Source organism: Bidens hawaiensis, unplaced genomic scaffold, assembly GCF_021521415.1.
Source record: "Bidens hawaiensis isolate Kalapana, Puna unplaced genomic scaffold, B.hawaiensis_p1.1 tig00005770_1, whole genome shotgun sequence".
Classification (NCBI taxonomy): domain Eukaryota; kingdom Viridiplantae; phylum Streptophyta; class Magnoliopsida; order Asterales; family Asteraceae; genus Bidens; species Bidens hawaiensis.
In genome coordinates, this window is record NW_027491378.1 from 573,649 (window position 1) to 597,005 (window position 23,357).

A 23,357-nucleotide genomic window follows, 5' to 3' on the forward strand; every position below is an offset into this window, starting at 1 on the left:
GCCATCGGATGCACCTCGGTCAGGTGCACCCCGTGCCTCTCCAGGACACGGTACACAAACTTTGTCAATGGGAACCTAAGGTTCCCATAAACAAAGAATGCAGCATATACCCCGATCTTGCCACTGGGGGCATCGTACACAGTCTGGTGGGATTCAGGAAACTCAGGCTCGAGAGACTCGAGCATGAACTTCCTGACGATGTACTGGTACTGATCGACAGGTAGAGCACACTGGCACTCGCCAGCAGTACTCCTATCGTCGGCTACAGCTTCAGCATCATGAGAAGACATTTTTGCAGAAAGAAGAGTGATTTCGGGAAAATGCTTGCCTGAAAAAGGGGAGTATTTGCCGGAAATCACTAAGAAGAAGAAGAAGAGAGGTGAAAGTGTGGATTACAAAGAGGCCTCTCCCCCTTTATATACTAATCGCAATTAATGCGGTGAATTTAATGCGGAGGAGAGAGAAATCGACGGTGCAATGAAACTATGACACGTGGCAAAAAGGAAGCTGGCAACAGCTGTAGAAAGGACGTGTGCCAGTAATTTCGCGGCCACGCGCCCGAAAAATCACGACCACGCGCCTGAAAAAGCGTCTGGAATGACCATGTTCTGTCACGTCAACATAACTTCCTGCACGTCCTGACACAGTCAGAAGAAACCGTCGCACGACGTTTCAGAGGTTTGGACTGTTCTTATCTTTTCACCAACTCTTCGAATTTCAAAATTCAAAATTCGAAAATATTAAAAAGTAAGCGGGAAAATCCCCCCTTACCTTGGCAAACAAGTAACCGTAAGACGGATGCGGGTACAGTGTTAAGGCGAAACCCTTCACATACCTAGCACCCGCAGGGAATTGAAGCCGAGAAAACCTTGGCAAACAAGTAACCGTAAGACGGATGCGGGTACAGTGTTAAGGCGAAACCCTTCACATACCTAGCACCCGCAGGGAATTGAAGCCAAGAAAACCTTGGCAAACAAGTAACCGTAAGACGGATGCGGGTACAGTGTTAAGGCGAAACCCTTCACATACCTAGCACCCGCAGGGAATTGAAGCCAAGAACCTTGGCAAACAAGTAACCGTAAGACGGATGCGGGTACAGTGTTAAGGCAAAACCCTTCACATACCTAGCACCCGCAGGGAATTGAAGCCAAGAAAATCTTGGCGAACAAGTAACCGTAAGACGGCCGCGGGTACAGTGTTAAGGGAAAACCCTTCACATACCTAGCACCCGCAGGGAATTGAAGCCAACTATTCCTCGGCAACCAAGTAACTATAAGACGGATGCGGGTACAGTGTAAAGGCAAAACCCTTCACATACCTAGCACCCGCAGGGAATTGACGCCAGGAATACCTTGGAAGTAAAGTAACCGTAAGACGAGCGCAGGTACAGTGTCAAGGCAAAACCCTTCACATACCTAGCGCTCCGCTGGGAATTGAAACCAAGAAGGATCTTCTGGGCAATGCTTGCGGAAACGGAAAAAACATCCCCGCATAGCGGGAACGTCGAGAACTACGTTGTTTGAAGCTCCAGGATGGAATTGGTGGTCTTAACATAATTGATCACTATGTTCAAAACTACCAAAACCTCATGGAAAATCCATACAACTGGGACTCAATGCTCCTGACTTGCGAGGAGGTTACAGACCTACCCGCATCATACCCAAAGACCAAGCAGGAAACTCGGGCATTTCTGCAAGTGACAAGGACTTCCGCGGAAAGAATCCCCATGGAAAACCTTACAAAACCCTTTTCAAAACCCTTTGCTTAAGTCCAAAAGTTCACCTCACTTTATTAAACACGCATGAGAAGAACATTGGACTGAGGGACTTGAAGAGGTAGGTCCCAGCAGAGCCCAGTTGGACCCGCAAGACTCACCTTAAACAGGGACGTCTGCGCAGAGACCAACTGGATCCGCAGGACCAACCATGCTCAGAGACGTGACGTCCTTACGCGCAGTACGCAAGCTGTTCTCGCAGGAAATGCCTCCCATGGTGAAGGACTCCGCCTGTTCCCGCAGCCTCGGATACAAGCCATGAGGGAAGGCCACCCGCGCAGCATGGCTACACGCACAAGGTACTTAGCTCTCGATCATTCAGTGTCACCTGAAGGAATGAGCAAAGCCGGGAGCAATCCCGCACAGAGGCGGGAGGGGGAATACTCCCGCCCAAATAAGCCAGTCTGTATACTGAAGGATCTTTTACTGTACCTGACGAGGTATGGGCGAAAGATCTGATCAGAGATACGACAGCTCACTGATACAGTATGGCGAGCAGCATGCTCCTGTACTGTATCACTATTAGCCGCTGCCTACTCACCAACTACTGTCATACCACGTGCGTAGCCGGCAGTTGGTGGAAAGGGAATAGTATACAGCAGGCCTGGTCACTATCAGCCGCTGCCTACCCACCAACTACCAGCAGGGCACGTGCGTAGGCTACTGTTGATGAACAGGAACACTGTTGCAGCCGGCCATAACTCCTTGGAAACCTACCTTCGGCTATAAATACCCCAAATGGTATGATCATCTCAACACAACATATCTTACTACATTATCATCATAATATACCTGATATCTGCTCTAGCAATCTCTTAATATACTTTTATATTTAAAGAGCAATCTAGTCTGATTCTCACGCCGGAGGGTGGTCACAAGGAGGAACCCCCCCTTTCTCAGTGACGAGCTCACGGTGTCTGTTTTGCAGGTTATCAGAAGAACCATCTTCCAAGGGTCTAACCCCTCGTGGGAAACAGCTATCCAACCCCCAGGTTACCAGTAATCTGTCCGGGGTCCGGTTAGTGTTTCTTCAAACCCACAACCAGAAAAACTGTTTGGCTAGACCAACATGATTTCAGATGAGACTTGAACCCATTAACAGTTTGATTACAATGCAATTAAGCTACGTGTTATAGGCTAACTAGAATGTGCTAGTTAAAGCACCTCTACAGTGCCACCGGGTTTCTTGATAATGGACATTAACACAATAACAAAAATGGGGAAACAAGTCTAACGCCCTCTTGATTCTTGTGGCGTGGTATTTGGCGTGTAATCAAGCCTACGTGATACTAATAGCGCCTCCTAGTTAGCCCACAACACCCTGTTTTAGTCTTAGACTGCATGTTATAATTAAGAAAGATAACCAACTTGTCAATATTGATATCTTAAATTGCCAAATGTAATTACAATACAATTAGAAAATACAATGTAATTAGCTAGAAAACAAAATCAATTGTGACCAACCTTATCAATATTTGTCTCTCAAATTCTCCGAGTGATGACTTGAAGTTTGAAATTACCAACAAAGTTTGAATGGGGTCTTTCTTTTAATATGTTTGTTTAGTTGGGTTTTGTTATTAATAAATTATTAATACAATAAATGATGGGATAAAAATTAACAAGCCCATGCACTTGATTTGTCTAGGTACATCTGATCTCCTATGGCCCATATCCATGGTCCTAAGTCCTAACTCCTAATGGCTAATACTACTACTAGCCTACGTGTGTCCAAATAATTATTGACCCGAAGGCCACCGGGTATGGGTATGGGTTTTGCAAAGGCTAGTACAACAGTGCCTAGCTGTCCTCCATGTGATTCTTTATCACTTTCTTTTTCCTTTTTTTTTTAATTTTTTCTTGTAATATTTACACTTAAAACCTATGGATATGCATAACCTTATCCATAACCACAATTTCTTCAAATTATCGTGACCCATTTTATATTGTTAATTGTTAAATGCACTCCTCATACTTTATAATATTATTATTGTTGTTGGTAACTTGGTATTAATTAATTAATATTAAACATGAGAGAATGGTTATATAAATATATATAAGATATAGAGACAGAAAAGAGACATACGTAAAAGAAAAAACACACCTACGGAGACCAACACAACTGGCACTTTATGATTTACTTGCTTACTTCAATTGCTGTACATGACGACAAAATTAGTCTAAGATTTCCCTCTGATTTATCTTTTGTTCTTTCTCATATGCAAATTAAATATCAACTCAATATATATGCACACACACACACACACATGTGACAAGTCTCATACATACATACATAGAGATTATTTATTTTGGTTCTTGATAATTAAAAATGGAAGGCTTTTTTGGTTCAGAAAGCAGCAGTGGGTGTGAGTCTGGGTGGACTGTGTACTTGGAACACTCACATTCTTTAAGAACTCACAAGAATGAAGATGGTTACATATGTAAAAATGAGTCATTTATATATGTAACTGATGAAGAAGAGGATATGTCAATGGTTTCAGATGCATCTTCTGGGCAAAACATGTTCAAGAGCAAGAAGATGAATGCTTTAAATATAACAACATTAATGGAGGTGCATACACAAATGGGAAAATGAAAAAGATTCATAAAGATTCAAAATTTAATAAAAAGATTCATGACTTGCCTTTGCCTTTGCCTTTGCCTTCTTTTCTTGATGATACTGCCAGCTCACCCTTCAACTTCTCAAATGTAAACATTTTCTTTATTTTTATTTGTTTTTCAAAAGATTTGTTTTTGTTTTTTTAATGTTTTATAATGAATTTATTTGTATCTTGACAGAACAATCTAACACTGCCCAGCAAGAATGCTTCAATGGTGGAAAATGAAATTATAGACTACTCACAAGGCTATTCCACAACCTACTTTAAGGTACTTGTTTTTTATTTTTTCTTAATAAAAAAAAGTAGCATTATTGGGTTTTTCTATAAATAGTATGATTACAATTTACAACTATTGGTTCTTGAATTTTGTAGGGAGAATCAGCATTTCAAGATCACTTTGGGTTTTTCCACAATGTGTCTGGTGCTCAAATGCAACAAAACCAGTTAAGTTCATTTTTTTTATTTGTAACATTGTGGTGAAATAATAAATATGTTACATCTTCATGCATCTAACAAAAGTTACACATGATTATGCACAGATGGTTAGAAGGCAAGAGGTGGGGATGAAATGAAATTACTCAGTTTCAAGTTCTTGAAGTTGTTTACAAGAATTGGCATGGAATTCAGATCCAAAATGAGAGATCTTGTTCCTATTTTCATTTTGCAATTTTTTTTATTTAATTTTTTCTTTTTGTCATTTTTTTAGATGTTAAGTTTGTCAATTGCAATGAAAACAAGGCGAGGAAAAAAGATATCTTGTGAAATGATGTGACATTCGTCAATTTCGGGTCTTGTTTGTATTCGTTTTTGTATTTGTTTATTATGTAAACCGACCCGATTTGTAAACCGAAGCTTATGTTATAATTAAAATGATGGATTTATGTCACAATATTGTTTCACACTTGTTGGGTCTTGAAAACATCCTATTTTTATTTTTATTTATTTATTATTATTATTTTTTTTTTGTGTTTTTGTCTTGATCCATTTTGCATGAAAACTCTTGTGTCTCACACCCATATTTGACCACCAACATTACCCTATATATACATCACCTTTCCTCTTTATTTTCCCTTGCTACAACTCAAAAAAAAAAAAAAAAACTCTCTCAAATATCAAAGATTCAAGGTTATCTTCTTAAGTATTCTTGAAGGTTTTAGTCTTTCATCTTAATTAGTTTATGTAGCCTTATTAATATTTTTTTATGGTTGTGCAACATATATATAATATACACCCCTTGTTTACCTTTGGTAGTTACTTCTCCGATTCCAGTCGGTGAGGTTTCGGACCTCATAAGGCAATGCTTCATGGAAGACTTCGTGTCCTTGATATATATACATCTATATAACTTGTTCATACATATTAATCTTGCTTATTTTAGTTTGTTGGTCATGTTTACAAGTTCCATGGTTATGGGTTTTTAAGAGTCTATGCTTCGGTTTAACCGTAAATAGCTCTAAACCGTAAACCGAACTTTGTTACTAGTTTTGTTAAATAATTGTTTAAACATACTTATTGTTAGATCTAAGTTTCTAAAATCATTTTTACAAATTCTATGGTTATGGGTTTGTAGAATCTTACCTCGGTCTTAACCCGAAACACGATTCGAACCGAAAACCGAACTTTTGTTTAAAGACTTTATTGTTAACTTTTGGTTGTAAAACTTAAAGTATTTTTATTTGTACATTATTATACAAGTTCTTTAGTGTTTGGACATGTGGAAACCATCTATGAACTTGTTGTGAGATGGAAACTTAACCAAACCGATTCTTACTCGCTTAACGTGCGTTGTTAGTTCTAAAACAATGGAACTACATACTTGGTTAAGGCTTATTAAATTTTATTGAGTTATCTCATAACATTCAATATTTTGGAAAGTTGACTTTGGGTTTGACCAATTATCAAGACCCGAACCGACAACCCAAACACTCGATAAAAAAAAACCGTTTTAGTATCTTTATTCCAAAGAGATTTGCATTCTTGCATTTTACCCACCTTATTACTTAACATAGGTTGAGTAAATATTAAGGATAGATACTTTAATCCGGTTTCGAGCAAACTTACATTTTTAAAGGGTTATTATTATAAATTCTTAAATAGTAACATTTTAAAACCTTGAACTTTAATTATTTACATTTCTCAACATTTATTTTGTTTAAAGACCTTCAAGACAACCTTTCTAAATTCAAGACTTCTTTTCTTTTAGGCATTGTGCGTTAAACTCGTCGTTCCGACAAATCCCCAAATTATCATCTTTCAAGTTTACTACTTGAAGGTGAGTACTTCATACCCCATTTTCCATCTTTTATTTTGGGGGTGACATTTCATACTTATTCAACAAAATGCTTTATATTTGAATCTTAAACCACAAACGTAGTTGTATACTTTACCTAAATAATTGCTCGATTTGGTGTTCTATGCTTATATGCCTATGTGTTTATCCCTTTTGGTTGGTGGAACTATAAAATCCTAGACTATTTGACATCCCCTTATAGCAAGGTGTCGTTAACGTAATGCAATTAACGATAACTATAAAATTTTAGACTATTTGGCATCCCCTTATAGCTAGGTGTCGCTAATGTGTTTAGCGATATCTATTTATCCAAATTACCACTTTTATTTATCGTTTCGTATGCAAGTTTTGTGGCTATCTTTATTATATACTAATATGATTAAACTTATGAATTGCTCACCAACCTTTGTGTTGACAAACTTTATTTTATGAAATGTTGCAGGTTTGCATCTTGGTTGATTTATGATTGTGAAGAAAACGACATCAAAGACCTTAGGATATTAGTGAAAATGAACAATATCAAATTTGCCATATTTTGTGATATCTTGTTTATGGTTATTTTATGGATAATTGTTATGTGACATTTTCGATGTTGTGAAATGAAATGAGTTTATTAAATACTGTCACTTTAATTAGTGTCATGTGCTTATGGACAATCGTTACACCTCGGCATGTTCCGCCGCCTTTGATCGGGGTGTGACAAATGATTTCCTCTGTTCACCAGAAATTTATTTTCCGTTGTCAACAAATGTTTCTCCAAGTCCCACGGTAACCAATTTTACAAATCTTAATGCATGAATCATATGCAATAAATTTTACTTCACATCTATATTTTGACACCATCTTTAGTACTTAAACCAATTTTTCATATATGTATTTTGTATAGTTGTCCACTACCAAACAAAGAGAGTGCAATAAAATATCTTTTGTGTTTTTGATCAACTCCTCTGTAGAGAGATTACAGTAAAAGATAATTACAGCTAATAGAGGAATGATAACTATAATATCTAAACTCGGAGATAACTGAAATAATCAAAATATCGCCAAATACATACACTCTTAGACGTTCGGAGCAACGTGTATTTTTGGTATACAATGTAGCAAGTTGAGTAACGAGTTCCTTGGTGAGGATGTCTGCAATTTGAACAACAGGCAAAGCATAACGAATATATGTTGTGTATAGGCATATAGATTAGAAGTATTCTAGAAACTCTCATTGTCTTCATGATGCTCACCATCTAATGTTTCCATGAGATATAATTCTCATTGTTTAATTTAACAGATACAAAGCTTAATTATGATGTTCAAGATATGTAGTTGTTGATCGTTGTAGTCGGAGAGGCCGTAATTCGGCAGTGACGGATGGGGCGGGGTGGGCAACGGCTCCTTGCCTGTTCACCCCGGTAGGCCTGAAAGTTTTCAAGAAAAAAATTATATATATACATTTAAATGTATTCTTAATATTAAAACTCAATTACCCAATTCATTTAAGCGAATTTTAACTTTAATAATAATAACAATAATTTGCACAACCCAACTTATAATCCAATAAGTCCAGTTAAAAATTTAATTGTTTAAACCCAAAAAAAACCCTTTTACTTAATATCCAAATTTTTTCTTGCCTTCGACCCGAAACTTTTTAACATTTTCGGAGATAGCCATGTTATTAGGTGGTTGATGGAAAGAGGAGAAAAGAGAGAAATTAAAGGTCAAAGATCTTGATATGATATCATGACAGGATTAAAAAGATAGCTGAAACTATATTGTTGGATAAGATTTATATGTATTACTGCATAACTCATCAAGATATGTTTTTGTAAAAAAGATTTTAGTAAAAGATGATTATGAAGCTAAACAAACTAATGCTAATAATTATCCCCAACACTAATATATAAATAAATCCATTATATCATATATTACCTATTGCCAATCTAACTGAACTTGGGAGAATACATATGATGTTTACTAGAAATAGCGTATGATTTACGGGTAAGAAGAAACAATATATCATGAAACAATTGGTAATTTGATACGTTTTATAACAATTATGCCATTAGTTAAGAATACGTGTAACAGTAGAATATTTAACACATGATTTAATGTTCTGTTATTTGATGCTCTCATTGTATCCAATAAGAGCACATGTAATATGCATATCCGTAAATATATGAATGCCAAGGTGGAAGATAGAGGGAGAAGAGCTCTCCATTACAATTATCTAACACGATAATTGTATAACCGTATGAAATAATAGATCTCTACCCGCGGTAGTTTATAGAATTCAAAGATTATTGATATTATGTTAAAATTAATTAAACAAGGCAATTTTTTACTACATGAGGTACAACTTGGTAGGCTTCAATAAAACATTGGGAAAAAGACACTTGTCTCAAATAAATATTAACTAGGATGATGTCTTAATTGTTTGTGAGTTTTTAATTTTGTTGAATATTCAAGATCTGCATGCAAATTTATGAGTTTCAAGTCTATACTATATAATAAATAAAAGTTTCCTCATGCCACATGTCAATCCCTTATGCATTTCTTACTATTTTTTCTCGCCTCTCTCTCCTATTAATTATACATTAATTGTACATTTTTTAAATTTCTTTTATATATTTTTTGTTTAATGATTTCTCTAATTACTTTTACAAAACATATTTTATTTTCTTAAAAACGTTAGGTTTGCTTATAAAACATTTTTATAAACTGAACATTTTCATTATTTAATTTGTCTTATATAAAGTTATATCGTTTTTATATGTAAGAAAACATTTACATGTATATGAAAAATCTTAGCTCCTAAAGCTTACTTAGCGGGTTCATTGTAAAAAATACGTGGATATTTAACTGAACCCAGCTCACCTTCTTTTCCCCTATAACCGTAATCTCTTTCTTTCCATCCATATATTGTCAATCAGAACCTTAATGATTTTCTTTTATTGCACATTTTTACTGACTGAAAACTTTCTTCTATTGATGACTGGTTCGTATTGTTCCGATTGTACTGTTTATGCTCTCATAATTCTATTTTACTTAATTAGTTGTTACCATATTTTTAGTGTATCGTCTACTGTTTTGTCGAAAGAAATATTTAGAGATTTATGATTTATTTTTAAGATTGTGAATAGTAGTTGTAATTTTACTTCATACTTATTAATGTATTACTCAACTTTATGTATCAAAAGTTATCACTTACATAATTTAACTTGTCAAGCCCATGTATGACATGGGTATTAACCTAGTTCTTATAATATATGACTGCCATTAGATTTTATTATTTTAAATCCAGTTTCTAATAACCAAACTTCATACATCCATTCACAAGTAAATAAACAAGTTGCAAAGTTTAATCTTAATTATCATATGATATAAGGGCTTAGTTGGAATGTGAGTATGTGGCAATACTGTAATGAAAAGTATAGTTTTAAAAATGTTATTAGGGAATAAAAGTTAGCACAAGAAAGATTAATATCGACATGTAGATAAAAAGACAGAAATAATGTCACGAGAAAGGGTTGATGATATTTTTTTAATTTTAAAATATAGAAAAAGTCAAAGCGTTGTGATAATTTGGAGCTTATGCAATTACAGCTGTACCTTGAAAAACACATCATCTTGATAAAGACCTGAGATCCTGCTTGATCCAACGGAACATGCTACTCATTCTTGGAAGTATATACACCACTCCACCACTCCGTGTCGATTGTTACTGCTCGTATAAGGCCATACGAGTTGTATAGGCATTGCATGACTGATAAAAGTATGAAGGAAACAAGATGTCAGCCTTTTGTAGTATATACGAATCATATAGCCCTATGCGAGCCGTATAGGCTTCCTGGCTCGTATAGCCCATATATGACTCGTATAGGTAGTTTTTTCTTAACTTAAAAAATATATAATATATTTTCTATATATTTTATTTTTTTTAAGTAAAAAAAATATGTCTATATAGTCATATATATAGGGGCTATACGATAAAATGAAATAGAATTTGACACAAACTGACATAATTATGGATCTATACGACTCGTATGCATCTATACAAGTCTAATAGATTTACTTGGTGTCCAAATAACCAATATCTCCTACCTCTATAGTCAAGACTTTAACTTCGTTTCTTTTTATTATTATTGTACGTTTTTTTGAACGGTAAATGCTACAAACATAAGCATACAATCAATTCTAAGGCCTAGGTGAATTTACAAAATTAAAATAAACTAACTTGACCATAATAAAGATGAAAGTTTCTTCATGTTCTTCACCTATAGAGCATGCCTATCTTGATTTCTTCGCATATTGTTGTTGAAACTTTGTCGTTTCGAGGTCAGTAACTTGCCATATAAACCAACAACCGACGAAAAGTTTGCAACACCTTCGTGTGGAAATTGACCAAAAGTGATACCAAGCAGTGATTCAAGTTCATAGGTTAGAGTTGATGTTTCTCTTTGAGAGTCTCCGACGAGGAATTTTGTTCATATACACCACCAATAGTATTTTATTTGTTTCACGACGAATTGGACTGAAAGTCCAAAGCATTACGCATTGACCATAATAATCCATATTCGCAATGTGACCAATGTCCAACTTTCATTTTTATTGCTAACGACAATCCCAACCTAACACAAATTTAACTATGTATGCCCCCCTAATTCTCATTTTGCCGTTTTAAACATTCCAATTGGCATAATAATCAGTAAATTGTTGGTTACAAAAAAACATGATTACTATTCTAGTCAGAGTGTTATTGTTCACATACTCGGTATAAATTTAGTTACTATGTAAATTAAATGTGAACAACATGATCACATTTGTTTACAGTATTATTGCACACGAATTGAAGTGATAAGAATCCAAAAGGAGAGGAGAGGAGAAGAGAAGAAAGAGACTAAGGCATGGGAGAAAACATTCATGTCTTATCATCCAAAAACAAAACATTGGTTGTCACAATTCATTAAAATTGGCACCATATCACCGCTACCAACTGTTCCCGTTTCTTATAACATTATGTGTTCTCCCATCACACCATACATATGTCATTGCCTTCCATTCCTTTTGGTCTAAATTAGAGTTATTGTTAGGGTGTATCAATGCATGTGAAACGGCTGAAAGAACACATACAATCAATGATCATCAGTTTATCACACAAAAAATAAAACCAACACGAGGATACACAATTTACGTGGGGCTGGGTTTTAACAAGAAAACCTATTTTCACAGGCGGCAACCAGTGTTTATCTTTTACTACTGTACAAAATGTACAAGCTTTGCTTATATAGAGATTACTACTGTACAAGCTTTGCTTATATAGAGATTACATACAGGGATTCTAACTTATGCAACAAGAAACTACACGGCCTTAAATAAATAATTAGGGCCATCCCTACCATGCTCTATGCTTTAATAAACCGAGCCCGGTCACCTCTTTGTTGCCTTTAAACTAGGCTAAGAATGAGCCTTCACCAAACCCAATGGTTTCTTTTATCGGCTTACATAACTATTCACGTCAACGGTAACTTCAAAGCGACAGCCTTTATGGTGAAAATGACAAGTTATATTTAAGATTTGGAAATTGGTCCTAAAACGCGAGTATCGATAAGTAGGATCAAAGAAGACATCAATTAAAACTCGTTCTCAAGGGTAAATAATAGGGGATGAATTATAGGACTTGAATCACTTGAATGAGAAATACGGTGTCAATTTTCATTTTAAGTACGTAATATTGTTTATATGTGCGAATATTTTTCAGTGATGTATTCTTGGTGTTTGTAACTAGGGGTGCAAACGAGCTGAGCTGAGCCCGAGCTCGACTAGGCTCGAGCTCGGCTCGTTTAGCTTACACAGAGCTCGAGCTCGAGCTCGGCTCGTTTCGAGCTCTATTTTCAAAGCTCGAGCTCGGCTCGTGAGTAGATTTTCAAGCTCGGGCTCGGCTCGTTTACTATATATCAACTATATTTTATATAATTATAATTATTTTTATATATTTTTTTTTCTATTATGTCTTTATGTATAAAATATTATATATTATTTAGTTATTTTTATTTATTTTTTTATAAGATTATATATATTAATTATACATATTTTAACAAATTATATAAATGGCAGGCTCGTTTAGGCTTGCGAGCCGGCTCGAGCTCGATAAGTGAAGCTCGGGCTCGGGCTCGTTTATTAAACGAGCTTATTTTTAGGCTCGAGCTCGGGCTCAGGCTCGGGCTCGATTAAGCTCGGCTCGATCGAGCTTTTTAACGAGCCGATCTCGAGTAGTTACGTGCCAGTCCTCGTTTTTTTTAATGATATTGGTCATTAATAATAAAAAAAAGTATAACAATAAAATAAAAAAACAACTGGCACCCATAGTCTCATTGGAGTTAGTTTGTTCATGACATAATTATGAGATACAACAATATAATGTTTGGATGAAAGAAAGAAAATCAGATTTTACCTAAGCAAAATCTAGTACAACCTCCCAATCAGATCTTTTAGATTTTGCTGATCCACCAAATGTAATCCAATCATGATAAAAAAATTCGGGGCACATGTTTCTCATAAATACGCAATTTTTGTGTCACAATGCTTATAATCATCAAATGATTTAGATATTGCATAGGATATATTGAAGTTATACTTGAGTTTCTGGGCTCAAAACCAAACTAAAAACCCCAGCGATTGTTATCCCTTGTATGTTCCTGATTACGTATCTTATGTAACGTCTTTAGTTTGTGACGGTTAATGAAAAAAAAATGTGCAAGAGATAGGTGATTTGCTTGGTTTGAATTTATCACCTTATATTACTAGAGTAACGAAAAGGCTAACGTCTGCGTTTTTGCTTGTACACTATTGGTTTATTTTTATGCGCAAGACTCGTATATACTAGTGTTAATGTGACTCGAGACTTAAAAAGATAGGACACGCGTCGTCGTATTGTTGGATAAATTTTATTTGTGAAATAAAAGTTCAAAGACTATTATGATTTATGTCAAATCAAGCCCAAACGAAAATGCAACTGATCTGATCCGATCCAAATCAAGCCCTTTAATTCCCATGTTGCTGGGCTGCACCATGATTTCCTTTGTGGACTGATTTGTGGGCTTACCATAAACCACTTCAATTAAATCCTGATGACGATCTAGGTAACTATATTTAAAATTTAAATAATATTTGTCTAATGTAATGTCAATTTGTCTTAACGAAATGTGATGTATTTCATTTTATTGTTTACTCTCAAAACTATTTAGCACAAGCTAATTACGTTTGCAATAATAGAATAAATCATTTTAACTTGGGTTTAGACAATGTTATCTTGTAGAATATAAATAAATGTAAAAATAGCATATTTAATACGGGTGGAACTTCATAAGGGCGGGGTCTTGGCCTCCCTTGGTTTTTGGTTAGAAGCATTGCATTTCCCTAGCCTATACTTTTCCCGGCGACACTTTGTCCGAAACTATAAAAAAGGCTTGAAAAAGCAAGGAGATAATAACTTTACATTCTATATTTGATGTTAGATTTTTTTTATAATATTTTTATCCATTCAATTTACGAGATATCTGGCTACAAGCCTATAAGTAGACTAGTGGAGTTTATTATTATTATTATTATTATTTTTTAAAACAGATATAATGAAATGTTGGTAAACCAATTAATTGTTAGACCTCAGAAGTATAAATATATAGCTTAAAAGTATAAATATAGCTGATTTACTTTGAATAAGTATAGATTTAGAAATTACAAATATATATTCTAATGTTTTTTACCCCAATTTATATGTTGGTAAATCATAAAAGTTCATAGATGTAGGGGTGATTTATTATTATTATTATTATTTATTTTTCCTTTTTAAATATCTACGAGACTATGCTAAATTATTTATCTTTTCCTATTTTATTATCTTTAATTTGGGCATGGTATTGCTGTAGTTTTTTTTTCTAATTAAAAAAATTAACACGTTACGTATGGGCGTTCACAATTCGGTTTTAATGGTTTCTAAGTTAAACTGTGAGTCAAATCGTTGTTTCGATATTTTTATCATTGAAAACCGAAACTGAACCGTTAAAATTTAAACCAAATCGTTACTAACTGTTTGGTTTCACGCATTGAGCTTCAATAATAAGTTACAGTCTTGTCTAGTTTTATATGACCGATTTTCGATATGGACCGTAATCCAAAGCGTTTGCTATGGTTTGAATATTCAAAAACCGACTAACCAAAAATATGATTGGTCTAAACGATTCAAACAAACCTTAAACATTCATAATTATTATATAATTAATACCATTTTTGTATCCTGGCACAGGCGCCGGTTACTAACTAAAATCAGTTGGTCATAGGTCAATTAAGGTAAAGGAGTGAAGTGTGTGTAGGGTCCAAAATCACTCTCCACGATGGCAGCAGCAGCATCATCTATATCACCGTCGTCCATTTACCCATCAAAATCACTGCAATCACCATTCTCCGGCGATATCTTCATCCAGCAGCCATTTAAACGCCGGACTTATCTCCGTCTCCAAGCCTCCCGCCGTCCTCAGGTTAATTCCACACATTATATAATAATAATAATAATAACAATTTGACTCCGAATTAGGTTATTAATATGAAGCTAGGTTTAATGAATCGATCAGGAAGGTGATAGGAATAATTGGAATCGGAATCGTATTGATATGACGTTTGCCGGAGACTACGATGACGAAGAGGATGAAGATGATGATGAGGATGAGGATGATGAAGAAGATGAGCGGATCTTGGATCTGTTAATTAGGTTTGTTGAGAACGTGTTTAAGAAGGTGTCGAAACGAGCTCGCAAGTCGGTTAGATCCGTTCTGCCTGTTAACATCCCCACCAAACTGGTACCATTCATTTTCTACGGTTTAATTCAATTGAGTTATTAGCCGAAAAATGTCGGATATCGGCCGAGGACCGATGGTGATGGGATTTCAGTAATTTTGATATCATGCAGAATTTAATTTATATATATATATATATATATAAACTTAGTGTAAAGGATAATTTGTTAATAGTAAGAGAGTACACTGAATTGTTAGCGTTAAACTGCTATATATATATATATATATTAAACTGCTATATATATATATATATATAAATTAAGACTTTAAGCACTGATACCGGGAATATCAGTCAATATCGCCGATAATATCGGTACCGATATTTCACATGAGGAGATATCACCGAGATACCACCGATTGACTGCATAGATTGAGTTGTGTAATTTGTTGCTAGCAGGAAATGTTTACGGAAGCTAAGCACATTCTGTGAGATGGTGTTGTGTTTCTCACATTCATTGCCTATTTGCAGCTATGTTCTCATGACTGCATGGTATATGGATGTGTGTACATTTATGGCTATTAATCAGTGTTGTAACACTCGCTAGGCGCTAGTCAGCCAGTGGGGTACCGACTAGCGATTAGTAGGGATTAATCAGATTGGACTTTTTATATGTGATTTTTCAAACTTACACACACACACATCAAATTGGGACTACTACGTTATTATTATGATTCATTCATTTTCTAGGGTTTAGTTTAGGTAGTTTTTAGTTCAATTGAGTTGTGTAATTGATTGCTAGTGGGAACTATTAGTGGGAGATGGTGTTATGTTTGTCACATTCATTACCTATTTGCTGTTATGTTTTCATGGCTGTATGGTAGTATATGGATGATATGTAAAATTGTGGCTGTTAATTAATGTTGTAACGCTCACTAGGCGCTAGTCGGCCGGTGGGATACCGACTAGCGATTAGTAGGGATTAATCGTGGACCTTCTTTTATCTAATTTTTCAAACTTGTATACACACACATCGAATCCTTGTTTGATCATTTTTTGTTGCTTTTTTACATACCTCTGCTGCATTTCGGACCCTCATTTGATAATCTTTTGTTGCTTAAAACTTGAACGGGGACCGCCTACCGATTTTGGGTCTGATTATATGGATGATATGCAAATTGTGGCTATTAATTACTGTTGTAAAACTCGCTAGGCGAGTAGGCGCGAGTCACCAGGTTGGGTACCGACTAGTGATTGGTAGGCATTAATCAGACTGGTTTTTTTGTTGATCTTTTAATTTTTACAAATCTCAGCATTTCAAACCCTTTTTGATTATCTTTAGTTGCTTAAAACTTGAATGGGTCAATATTGATGCTTAAAACTCAGGTTAACAGATTAAAACCAAAAGACCGATTTGGACCACGCCTACTGATTATGTGGTAGAGTACTGATTAATCCATGAATTTAGAAACTTCAGTTTTCTGTGAAATTTGTGTTTATGGTATTCTTTGAGTCGTTGGATATTCGCATACTTTTTGATTGTTACCTCTTCACTAACTTATTATATGGTCTGTGTATATCTTGTTACACAGGTAGGATTCTCAGTTAATGGAGTTATAATTCTAGCATTTTTCTGGATTCTAAAGGCGTTTCTTGAGGTAAGGCATTTCAAATTTCTCTATATGCATTCTCATGTAAGCTATTCACTTTAATAAACCTTGTCTTCAATTGTGTTGCTAAATATCTAGTCCTTTTGTAATCTATAGGGTAAATATCAAGATCATATTTGTTATTTTTATCTGAGATTCATGTGGTATCTGTTTTTTAAATCTCTTTGCTTGACTGGTTTGTTGTCTTAGGATTTCTAGCTCCAAATTTGATTTTCAACCTGAAATATGTGTGTAGCTATTAGCTAAGGGTAGTAATATTTTGATTGTTTCTAAATGGTTTTCTTATATCCTTTAGAGTCACTATGAGGCAATGTTGTTGGCAATAATAAGATGTTGAAGGCAACTAATATTTTTCTTAGTATAACAATGAAGTTATATCTCCTAGAATATTATACATTAGTAATTCTGATCTTTTAATAAATTCAATCAAGGATTTTCAATGTTGTATACATTAAAAACTGACTCTTGGTGACTTTTAACGTGCTGTACTTGTTTCTTTTAGTAATTTTTTTTAATCGAATTGTGTTGCTTGCTTGAAATGAAAAACACCCAAATTAACTCATTCATAGCTAAACCGCTAAACGGGTCAAAATTGTCACCTTTAAGATTTAGCTGCTTGATTTTTTTACCCTATTCTAGTATTCTAGCATCAATCGAAACACGTAAAAGAACCTATATTAGTGATTAACAGGTAATCATGTTTTAGTGTTTGTCTCCTTCTTGCAGGTGGTTTGCACTCTTGGAACTGTAGTTTTCGTGAGCATTTTAGTTGTTCGTGGGGTATGGACCGGAATATCATATTTTCAGGATGGTAGGACAAACAATTTTGATGATGGTAATCAGGCATGGAATGGTACTCAGCCTGTACCTTGACTCATGTACCAAATATATATACTCATATAAAAGTTTTAAATTTCATATATTATTTTCTAATTGTTATAATATCTTTTAAAAATATCATGTTTACCCATTCCATATTAATGTTTAACATAAGAGTTGGTTATAACTTATAATATGTTCTGTTTAAACGACTAAACGAATGGAGCGTATTCCCAGTTGTTTTCATTTTTGTTGATTTAGTGAAGCATACTTATATAAATAATGGGTAAATATAGTATTTAAATCCGATATTATGAAATTTAGAAGGATACTTATGAAATTTAAAAGAGTTTATATGAAATTAATAGGCCAAAGTTAATCCCCATGGAGAGCAAGCTAAATTCTTCATGGCTCCTGCTTATGGTACTGGGAACTGGGAAGAAGTGAAAACACCAATACATTTTTTTGTTTCATTTAGGGTTGTTGATTGACGATGCATGATTACAAACAAACAACATGTAGATATGCTATATATTCATATAATCATCAAACAAACAAGAAACGGATAACAACCTTTTACATAGATTTTGTTACTGGTCGTGGCTGGTGACTTGGTGTGTTATCGATGTTTCTTAAAACTAAAAAAATAAATCCATTGTTTAAGTAGATCAAATTGTTAAAAGAGCAATGAATTCAAATAGGTTTGTAAATGAACCAAGCGTCTAATGAATTGTTTGGTGGGATTTTTTTATTTAATAAACAAAAAATGAGAAAGAAAAACATCAATATGGACTTTTGTTAGTTAATTAAATGAATGAGCATGAACATATCCCGTTTGTTTATCTAGATTCCTTAACATTTGTTTACATATTCACTTAAATTTACATGTAAACTTATATACTTATATGTAAGGCTTATAGAACATAGACCATTAGTTTAAATTTTTGAGAAAATAATATGGCATCTTTCTTTTAGATTTTGATCTCTAACCTAGTTGGTGGGTAAGATTCGACTTCACCAACTTATGATATGATGTCCTTTAGATTAATGTAGGGGGGACCAATTGGAAGTCTAAACTTTAAGAAACCATCCAATGATGAAATTTTGATTTTGACTCTCAAACCTTTATTTGGTGGTTATGATTTGACCATTCCCCGATTTTGAAATCATGTTCTTTGGAATTAAATTGAATTGCTCCAATTGGAAGTCTTTAAGAAATCATTCAATGTTATTTTTCGGGTTAATATCTATGTTATTGACTTGAATCATGACATTCAGGTACTTAGGTTTTTGACCATTACGTCAACTTGGCAATGTTCGGGTTGAACCGTTTAACTTGTTTATACCAACAGTTGTGTTTGACTTGACATGCATAATCCGTTTAATTAAACAAATCGATATATCAACATGTTCAAACTAGAATAAAAAGAAGGGTCTTATGATATAGACCGATTCGAGATGGTTAATCTCCCGATAGATCCATAGAGTGGGTTAGGCTTCAAGAAACAAAGATAAAAGGAGCGCCATAACTTCTCTTTTAGTTTTCTCTGATCCCTTTCAAATGCAATTTACAAGAAAGAAAATGTAACTTACCAACTAATATGCATGAAAAGTGGAACATAATAAGGAAACATGGATGCAATATGAAACGTAGAAATATGAAAATTAAATCCTAAATTAATAACGTGGGTAGCTTGATTTGGTGTAGAGGATCCATAAGCGGTTCATGGAGGATTCATATCATCTCATGTCAATCTATTTACGACCTATCGAACCGTCTATGACTTGACCAAAGCCTCTTTACAAACTGTTAACTTCCTTGACTCATTTAGATAAATGAGTTATTGGGTGGTGTTCGTTTTACACAAGTTTAAGCATATTCGTAATAGGGTGTATGTCGTTAACAATAATCGATCGAACGGTATCAACAAAAGAACGCCAAATGTTAACTTATATCATATGCAACATTAGTAGTAGATTCAGTTTTTTAGCGTAACAAACACACACTGTTGTTAATATCGACAGACTAGTCGAGCGATGGGGTAGGGACTAACGATAATCGGGCTTAATCAGATCGGACTTTAATGTACAAATTTTCAATTTTATATATACACAAACACATTTTGGCCAGAAATTGTCAGAAATCTCGCTAGAAAACACGGATTTTGGTCGAAACCTCGTTAGAAACCGTCGATTTTGGTCGGAACATCGCTGGAAAAGGTTGAATAAGTCCGGTCAATTCTGATTTTGGCCGGGTTTAACCACTAACAGATTAGCCCAAAATTAGTATGAACTAGCGATTAATCGGTGAGTGGTCGGGAGCTATTGCATATAAAGATGAGTTGGAAACCTGGAGGGGTGATTTTGACATTAATGAAAAGTCGAAAGCATCTGACAGTGGGCGGCAAAAGAAATAATTTAAAAAGAAAAAGCCAACCACACCACGGTTAGCTGTTAACCCAGCATCGCAACTATAAATACAGAAACCCTAATTTATTCAGGTGCTCACACTTGGCATTTGAAGGCGTCTTGATAAACGCCGTTTGTTTGATAGAAAATGAGAGAGTGCATATCGATTCACATCGGCCAGGCCGGTATTCAGGTCGGAAACGCCTGCTGGGAGCTTTACTGTCTCGAGCATGGAATTCAGGTCCATTTCTTCTCTTATTATTTATTATTAAACTGCTTAGTTACTGATTAACTGTTTAATTATGCTTCAGATCTGAGTAGTTACTTGTAGATCTGGTGTTTTCATTTGTTTATGCTTGTTAGTTGTAGATCTGGTGTTTTCAGTACAGCAGCTATGAGTGTTATGCTTATTAGTTTTAGATCTGGTGTTTTCAGTACAGCAGCTATGAGTGTTATGCTTATTAGTTTTAGGTTTGAGTAGTAATGTGGATATTAGTTGTAGATCTAGTGTTTTCAAAGTAGATGTTTATTATTCTGTTTAGTAGATCTGGATATTTGATTAAATCTAATTAGTTGCTTAGTGCATAGTTTACTGCATTTGCAATTGTTTTTGTTTTAGTTACTTGCATTACTCTCTACAAGTTAGTGCATAGATATATTATTAATAATAATACACTATTTATCATTGTGAATCATTGCCCAAGTCTTTATTCAAGTTAAGGTTGATCATTTCATCATTGTTTTTATATCATATTTGAGATTTATTGCAATTAGGTTTGTAAATGAACGAGAGCATGAACAAGAACATGAACATGAACAGGGGTATGCTTGTGTTTCTTCATTTAACTTCAGCTGAACATGATCATATAATCAAATAAATTCTTTTTGTTTAAAATTTAATCAAGAGTAAGCAAACTTACATAAACAACCACAATGTTTTGTTCATGTTCGACTGTGTATTAATTAAACAAGCTATCCGTCAAATAGTTTATGAGCATTTGGTTTGTTACATGCTTAATACCTATCTCTAACTTTTGTTTTATAGAAAATAGCTGTATATTTACTCGCCTAATTGGAATATATTCAGAGATCACTCTTAACATGTGGTGGTTTTGAAACTTGATATTTATGAAAAGCAAAATGTTTGAATTAACATATTATTAATATTAATATTAACATTGTATAATGTAGTTACCAGTTCTTTTTGAATGGTTTTTGTACTTGCACGGTCTGGCTAAGTAGAAGTATGTTTAGATTTGACACTGATGCTTTGATCTTCTATATTCACAGCCTGATGGCCAGATGCCAAGTGACAAGACTGTTGGAGGAGGTGATGACGCTTTCAACACCTTTTTCAGCGAAACTGGTGCAGGAAAGCACGTCCCCCGTGCTGTCTTTGTTGATCTTGAACCCACTGTCATTGATGAAGTAAGAACTGGTACTTACCGCCAGCTTTTCCACCCTGAACAATTGATCAGTGGCAAAGAGGATGCCGCCAACAACTTCGCTCGTGGTCACTACACAAGTATGAATTTGTAACTGATTTTCCCATTTTTAGTTTATTAGGTTGAACACTTACTGATGTTTTTTTTGTGTTTCAGTTGGTAAGGAGATTGTTGACCTGTGCTTGGACCGTATCAGAAAGCTAGCTGACAACTGCACCGGGCTCCAAGGGTTCCTTGTTTTTAATGCCGTTGGTGGTGGTACCGGGTCGGGTTTGGGTTCTCTTCTCTTGGAAAGGCTTTCTGTTGACTATGGGAAGAAGTCAAAGCTTGGGTTCACTGTGTATCCATCTCCACAGGTTTCGACATCAGTTGTTGAGCCATACAACAGTGTTCTCTCAACTCACTCCCTTTTGGAACACACCGATGTTGCCATTCTTCTTGATAATGAAGCTATTTATGACATCTGTAGGCGCTCTCTTGACATCGAGCGTCCCACCTACACCAACCTTAACCGCCTCGTATCTCAAGTTATCTCATCATTAACCGCTTCTTTGAGGTTTGACGGAGCCTTGAATGTGGATGTGACTGAATTCCAGACCAACTTGGTTCCATACCCGAGAATCCACTTCATGCTTTCGTCCTATGCACCAGTGATCTCAGCTGAAAAGGCTTACCATGAGCAGCTCTCGGTTGCTGAGATCACCAACAGTGCGTTTGAGCCATCGTCCATGATGGCCAAGTGTGACCCACGCCACGGCAAGTACATGGCCTGCTGTCTGATGTACCGCGGTGATGTGGTTCCTAAAGATGTGAACGCTGCGGTTGCAACCATCAAGACAAAGAGAACCATTCAGTTTGTTGACTGGTGCCCTACCGGGTTCAAGTGTGGTATCAACTACCAGCCACCGACTGTGGTGCCTGGTGGTGATCTGGCTAAGGTCCAGAGGGCGGTTTGCATGATATCCAACTCGACCAGTGTTGCTGAGGTGTTTTCTCGCATTGACCATAAGTTTGATCTGATGTATGCTAAGCGGGCTTTTGTTCATTGGTACGTTGGTGAGGGAATGGAAGAAGGTGAATTCTCTGAAGCGCGTGAGGATCTTGCTGCACTTGAGAAGGATTACGAGGAGGTTGGTGCTGAGGGTGGTGAGGATGATGAGGGTGATGAAGGGGAGGAGTACTAGAGTTATTATCTGTTGAATCATTGAATGTTTGTTTTATTTTTTTATGTGTGACTTGTGATTTCCTTTCTGGACATTATTTGCTTCATGTATTAAGTTTTACCCTTGATTTGCTTTATTTTTGATGCTTAAACTGCTTCTTGTTTATTGATCATTTACATCATTGTTGCTATTACCACTTAATGAAATTGCTATTTTGGAAGTCACTTTTAAGTATATGTTTTAAGTGAATCGCAGAGCGGTTGAAGTTAAAACCTATCCAGTTTTAAAAACTTTGGTAGTGATTTTCTAGATGTAAACTTGTGAATCATGCTTTGGAAGGATTTGATTTTTGAACAATTATTAATCTGTTTTAAAAAACATGAATCATTAA

The 23,357-nt window shown here is 35.2% G+C and overlaps 2 protein-coding genes, 1 long non-coding RNA gene and 1 pseudogene across 4 annotated transcripts in view; 3 read left to right on the forward strand and 1 right to left on the reverse strand.

The window, feature by feature from the left end:
* LOC143630616 (uncharacterized) overlaps nt 1-23,357 on the reverse strand; it is a 198,371-nt gene that overhangs the window by 27,088 nt on the left and 147,926 nt on the right. The gene's annotated exons all lie outside the window — the stretch shown is intronic.
* Nucleotides 4,101-4,959, forward strand: LOC143630572 (protein SOB FIVE-LIKE 5-like; annotated as a pseudogene).
* Nucleotides 15,064-18,372, forward strand: LOC143630582 (uncharacterized). Its single transcript, XM_077099559.1, has 4 exons — nt 15,064-15,207; nt 15,301-15,525; nt 17,053-17,118; nt 17,857-18,372. Exons 1-4 carry the CDS (start codon nt 15,064-15,066, stop codon nt 18,001-18,003), a joined length of 582 nt encoding a protein of 193 aa, XP_076955674.1. The 3' UTR covers nt 18,004-18,372.
* On the forward strand, nt 20,464-23,004 carry LOC143630608 (tubulin alpha-1 chain). 2 transcript variants are annotated; one of them, XM_077099582.1, is made up of 4 exons: nt 20,464-20,599; nt 21,649-21,883; nt 21,960-22,789; nt 22,875-23,004. In XM_077099582.1, exons 1-4 carry the CDS (start codon nt 20,507-20,509, stop codon nt 23,001-23,003), a joined length of 1,287 nt encoding a protein of 428 aa, XP_076955697.1. In that variant the 5' UTR covers nt 20,464-20,506; the 3' UTR covers nt 23,004. The 2 variants fall into 2 exon arrangements, with proteins under 2 accessions (XP_076955697.1, XP_076955696.1); XM_077099581.1 differs by having other exon boundaries at nt 21,960-23,004.

Bases quoted from the DNA above. Each gene is read 5' to 3' on its own strand.
- LOC143630608 (XM_077099581.1), top strand. From the start codon at position 20,507: ATGAGAGAGTGCATATCGATTCACATCGGCCAGGCCGGTATTCAGGTC. The intron at 20,600-21,648 runs GTCCATTTCTTC...CTATATTCACAG, and splicing joins GTCTCGAGCATGGAATTCAG to CCTGATGGCCAGATGCCAAG. The intron at 21,884-21,959 runs GTATGAATTTGT...TTTGTGTTTCAG, and splicing joins CGCTCGTGGTCACTACACAA to TTGGTAAGGAGATTGTTGAC.
- LOC143630582 (XM_077099559.1), top strand. From the start codon at position 15,064: ATGGCAGCAGCAGCATCATCTATATCACCGTCGTCCATTTACCCATCA. The intron at 15,208-15,300 runs GTTAATTCCACA...TGAATCGATCAG, and splicing joins AAGCCTCCCGCCGTCCTCAG to GAAGGTGATAGGAATAATTG. The intron at 17,119-17,856 runs GTAAGGCATTTC...TCCTTCTTGCAG, and splicing joins TTCTAAAGGCGTTTCTTGAG to GTGGTTTGCACTCTTGGAAC.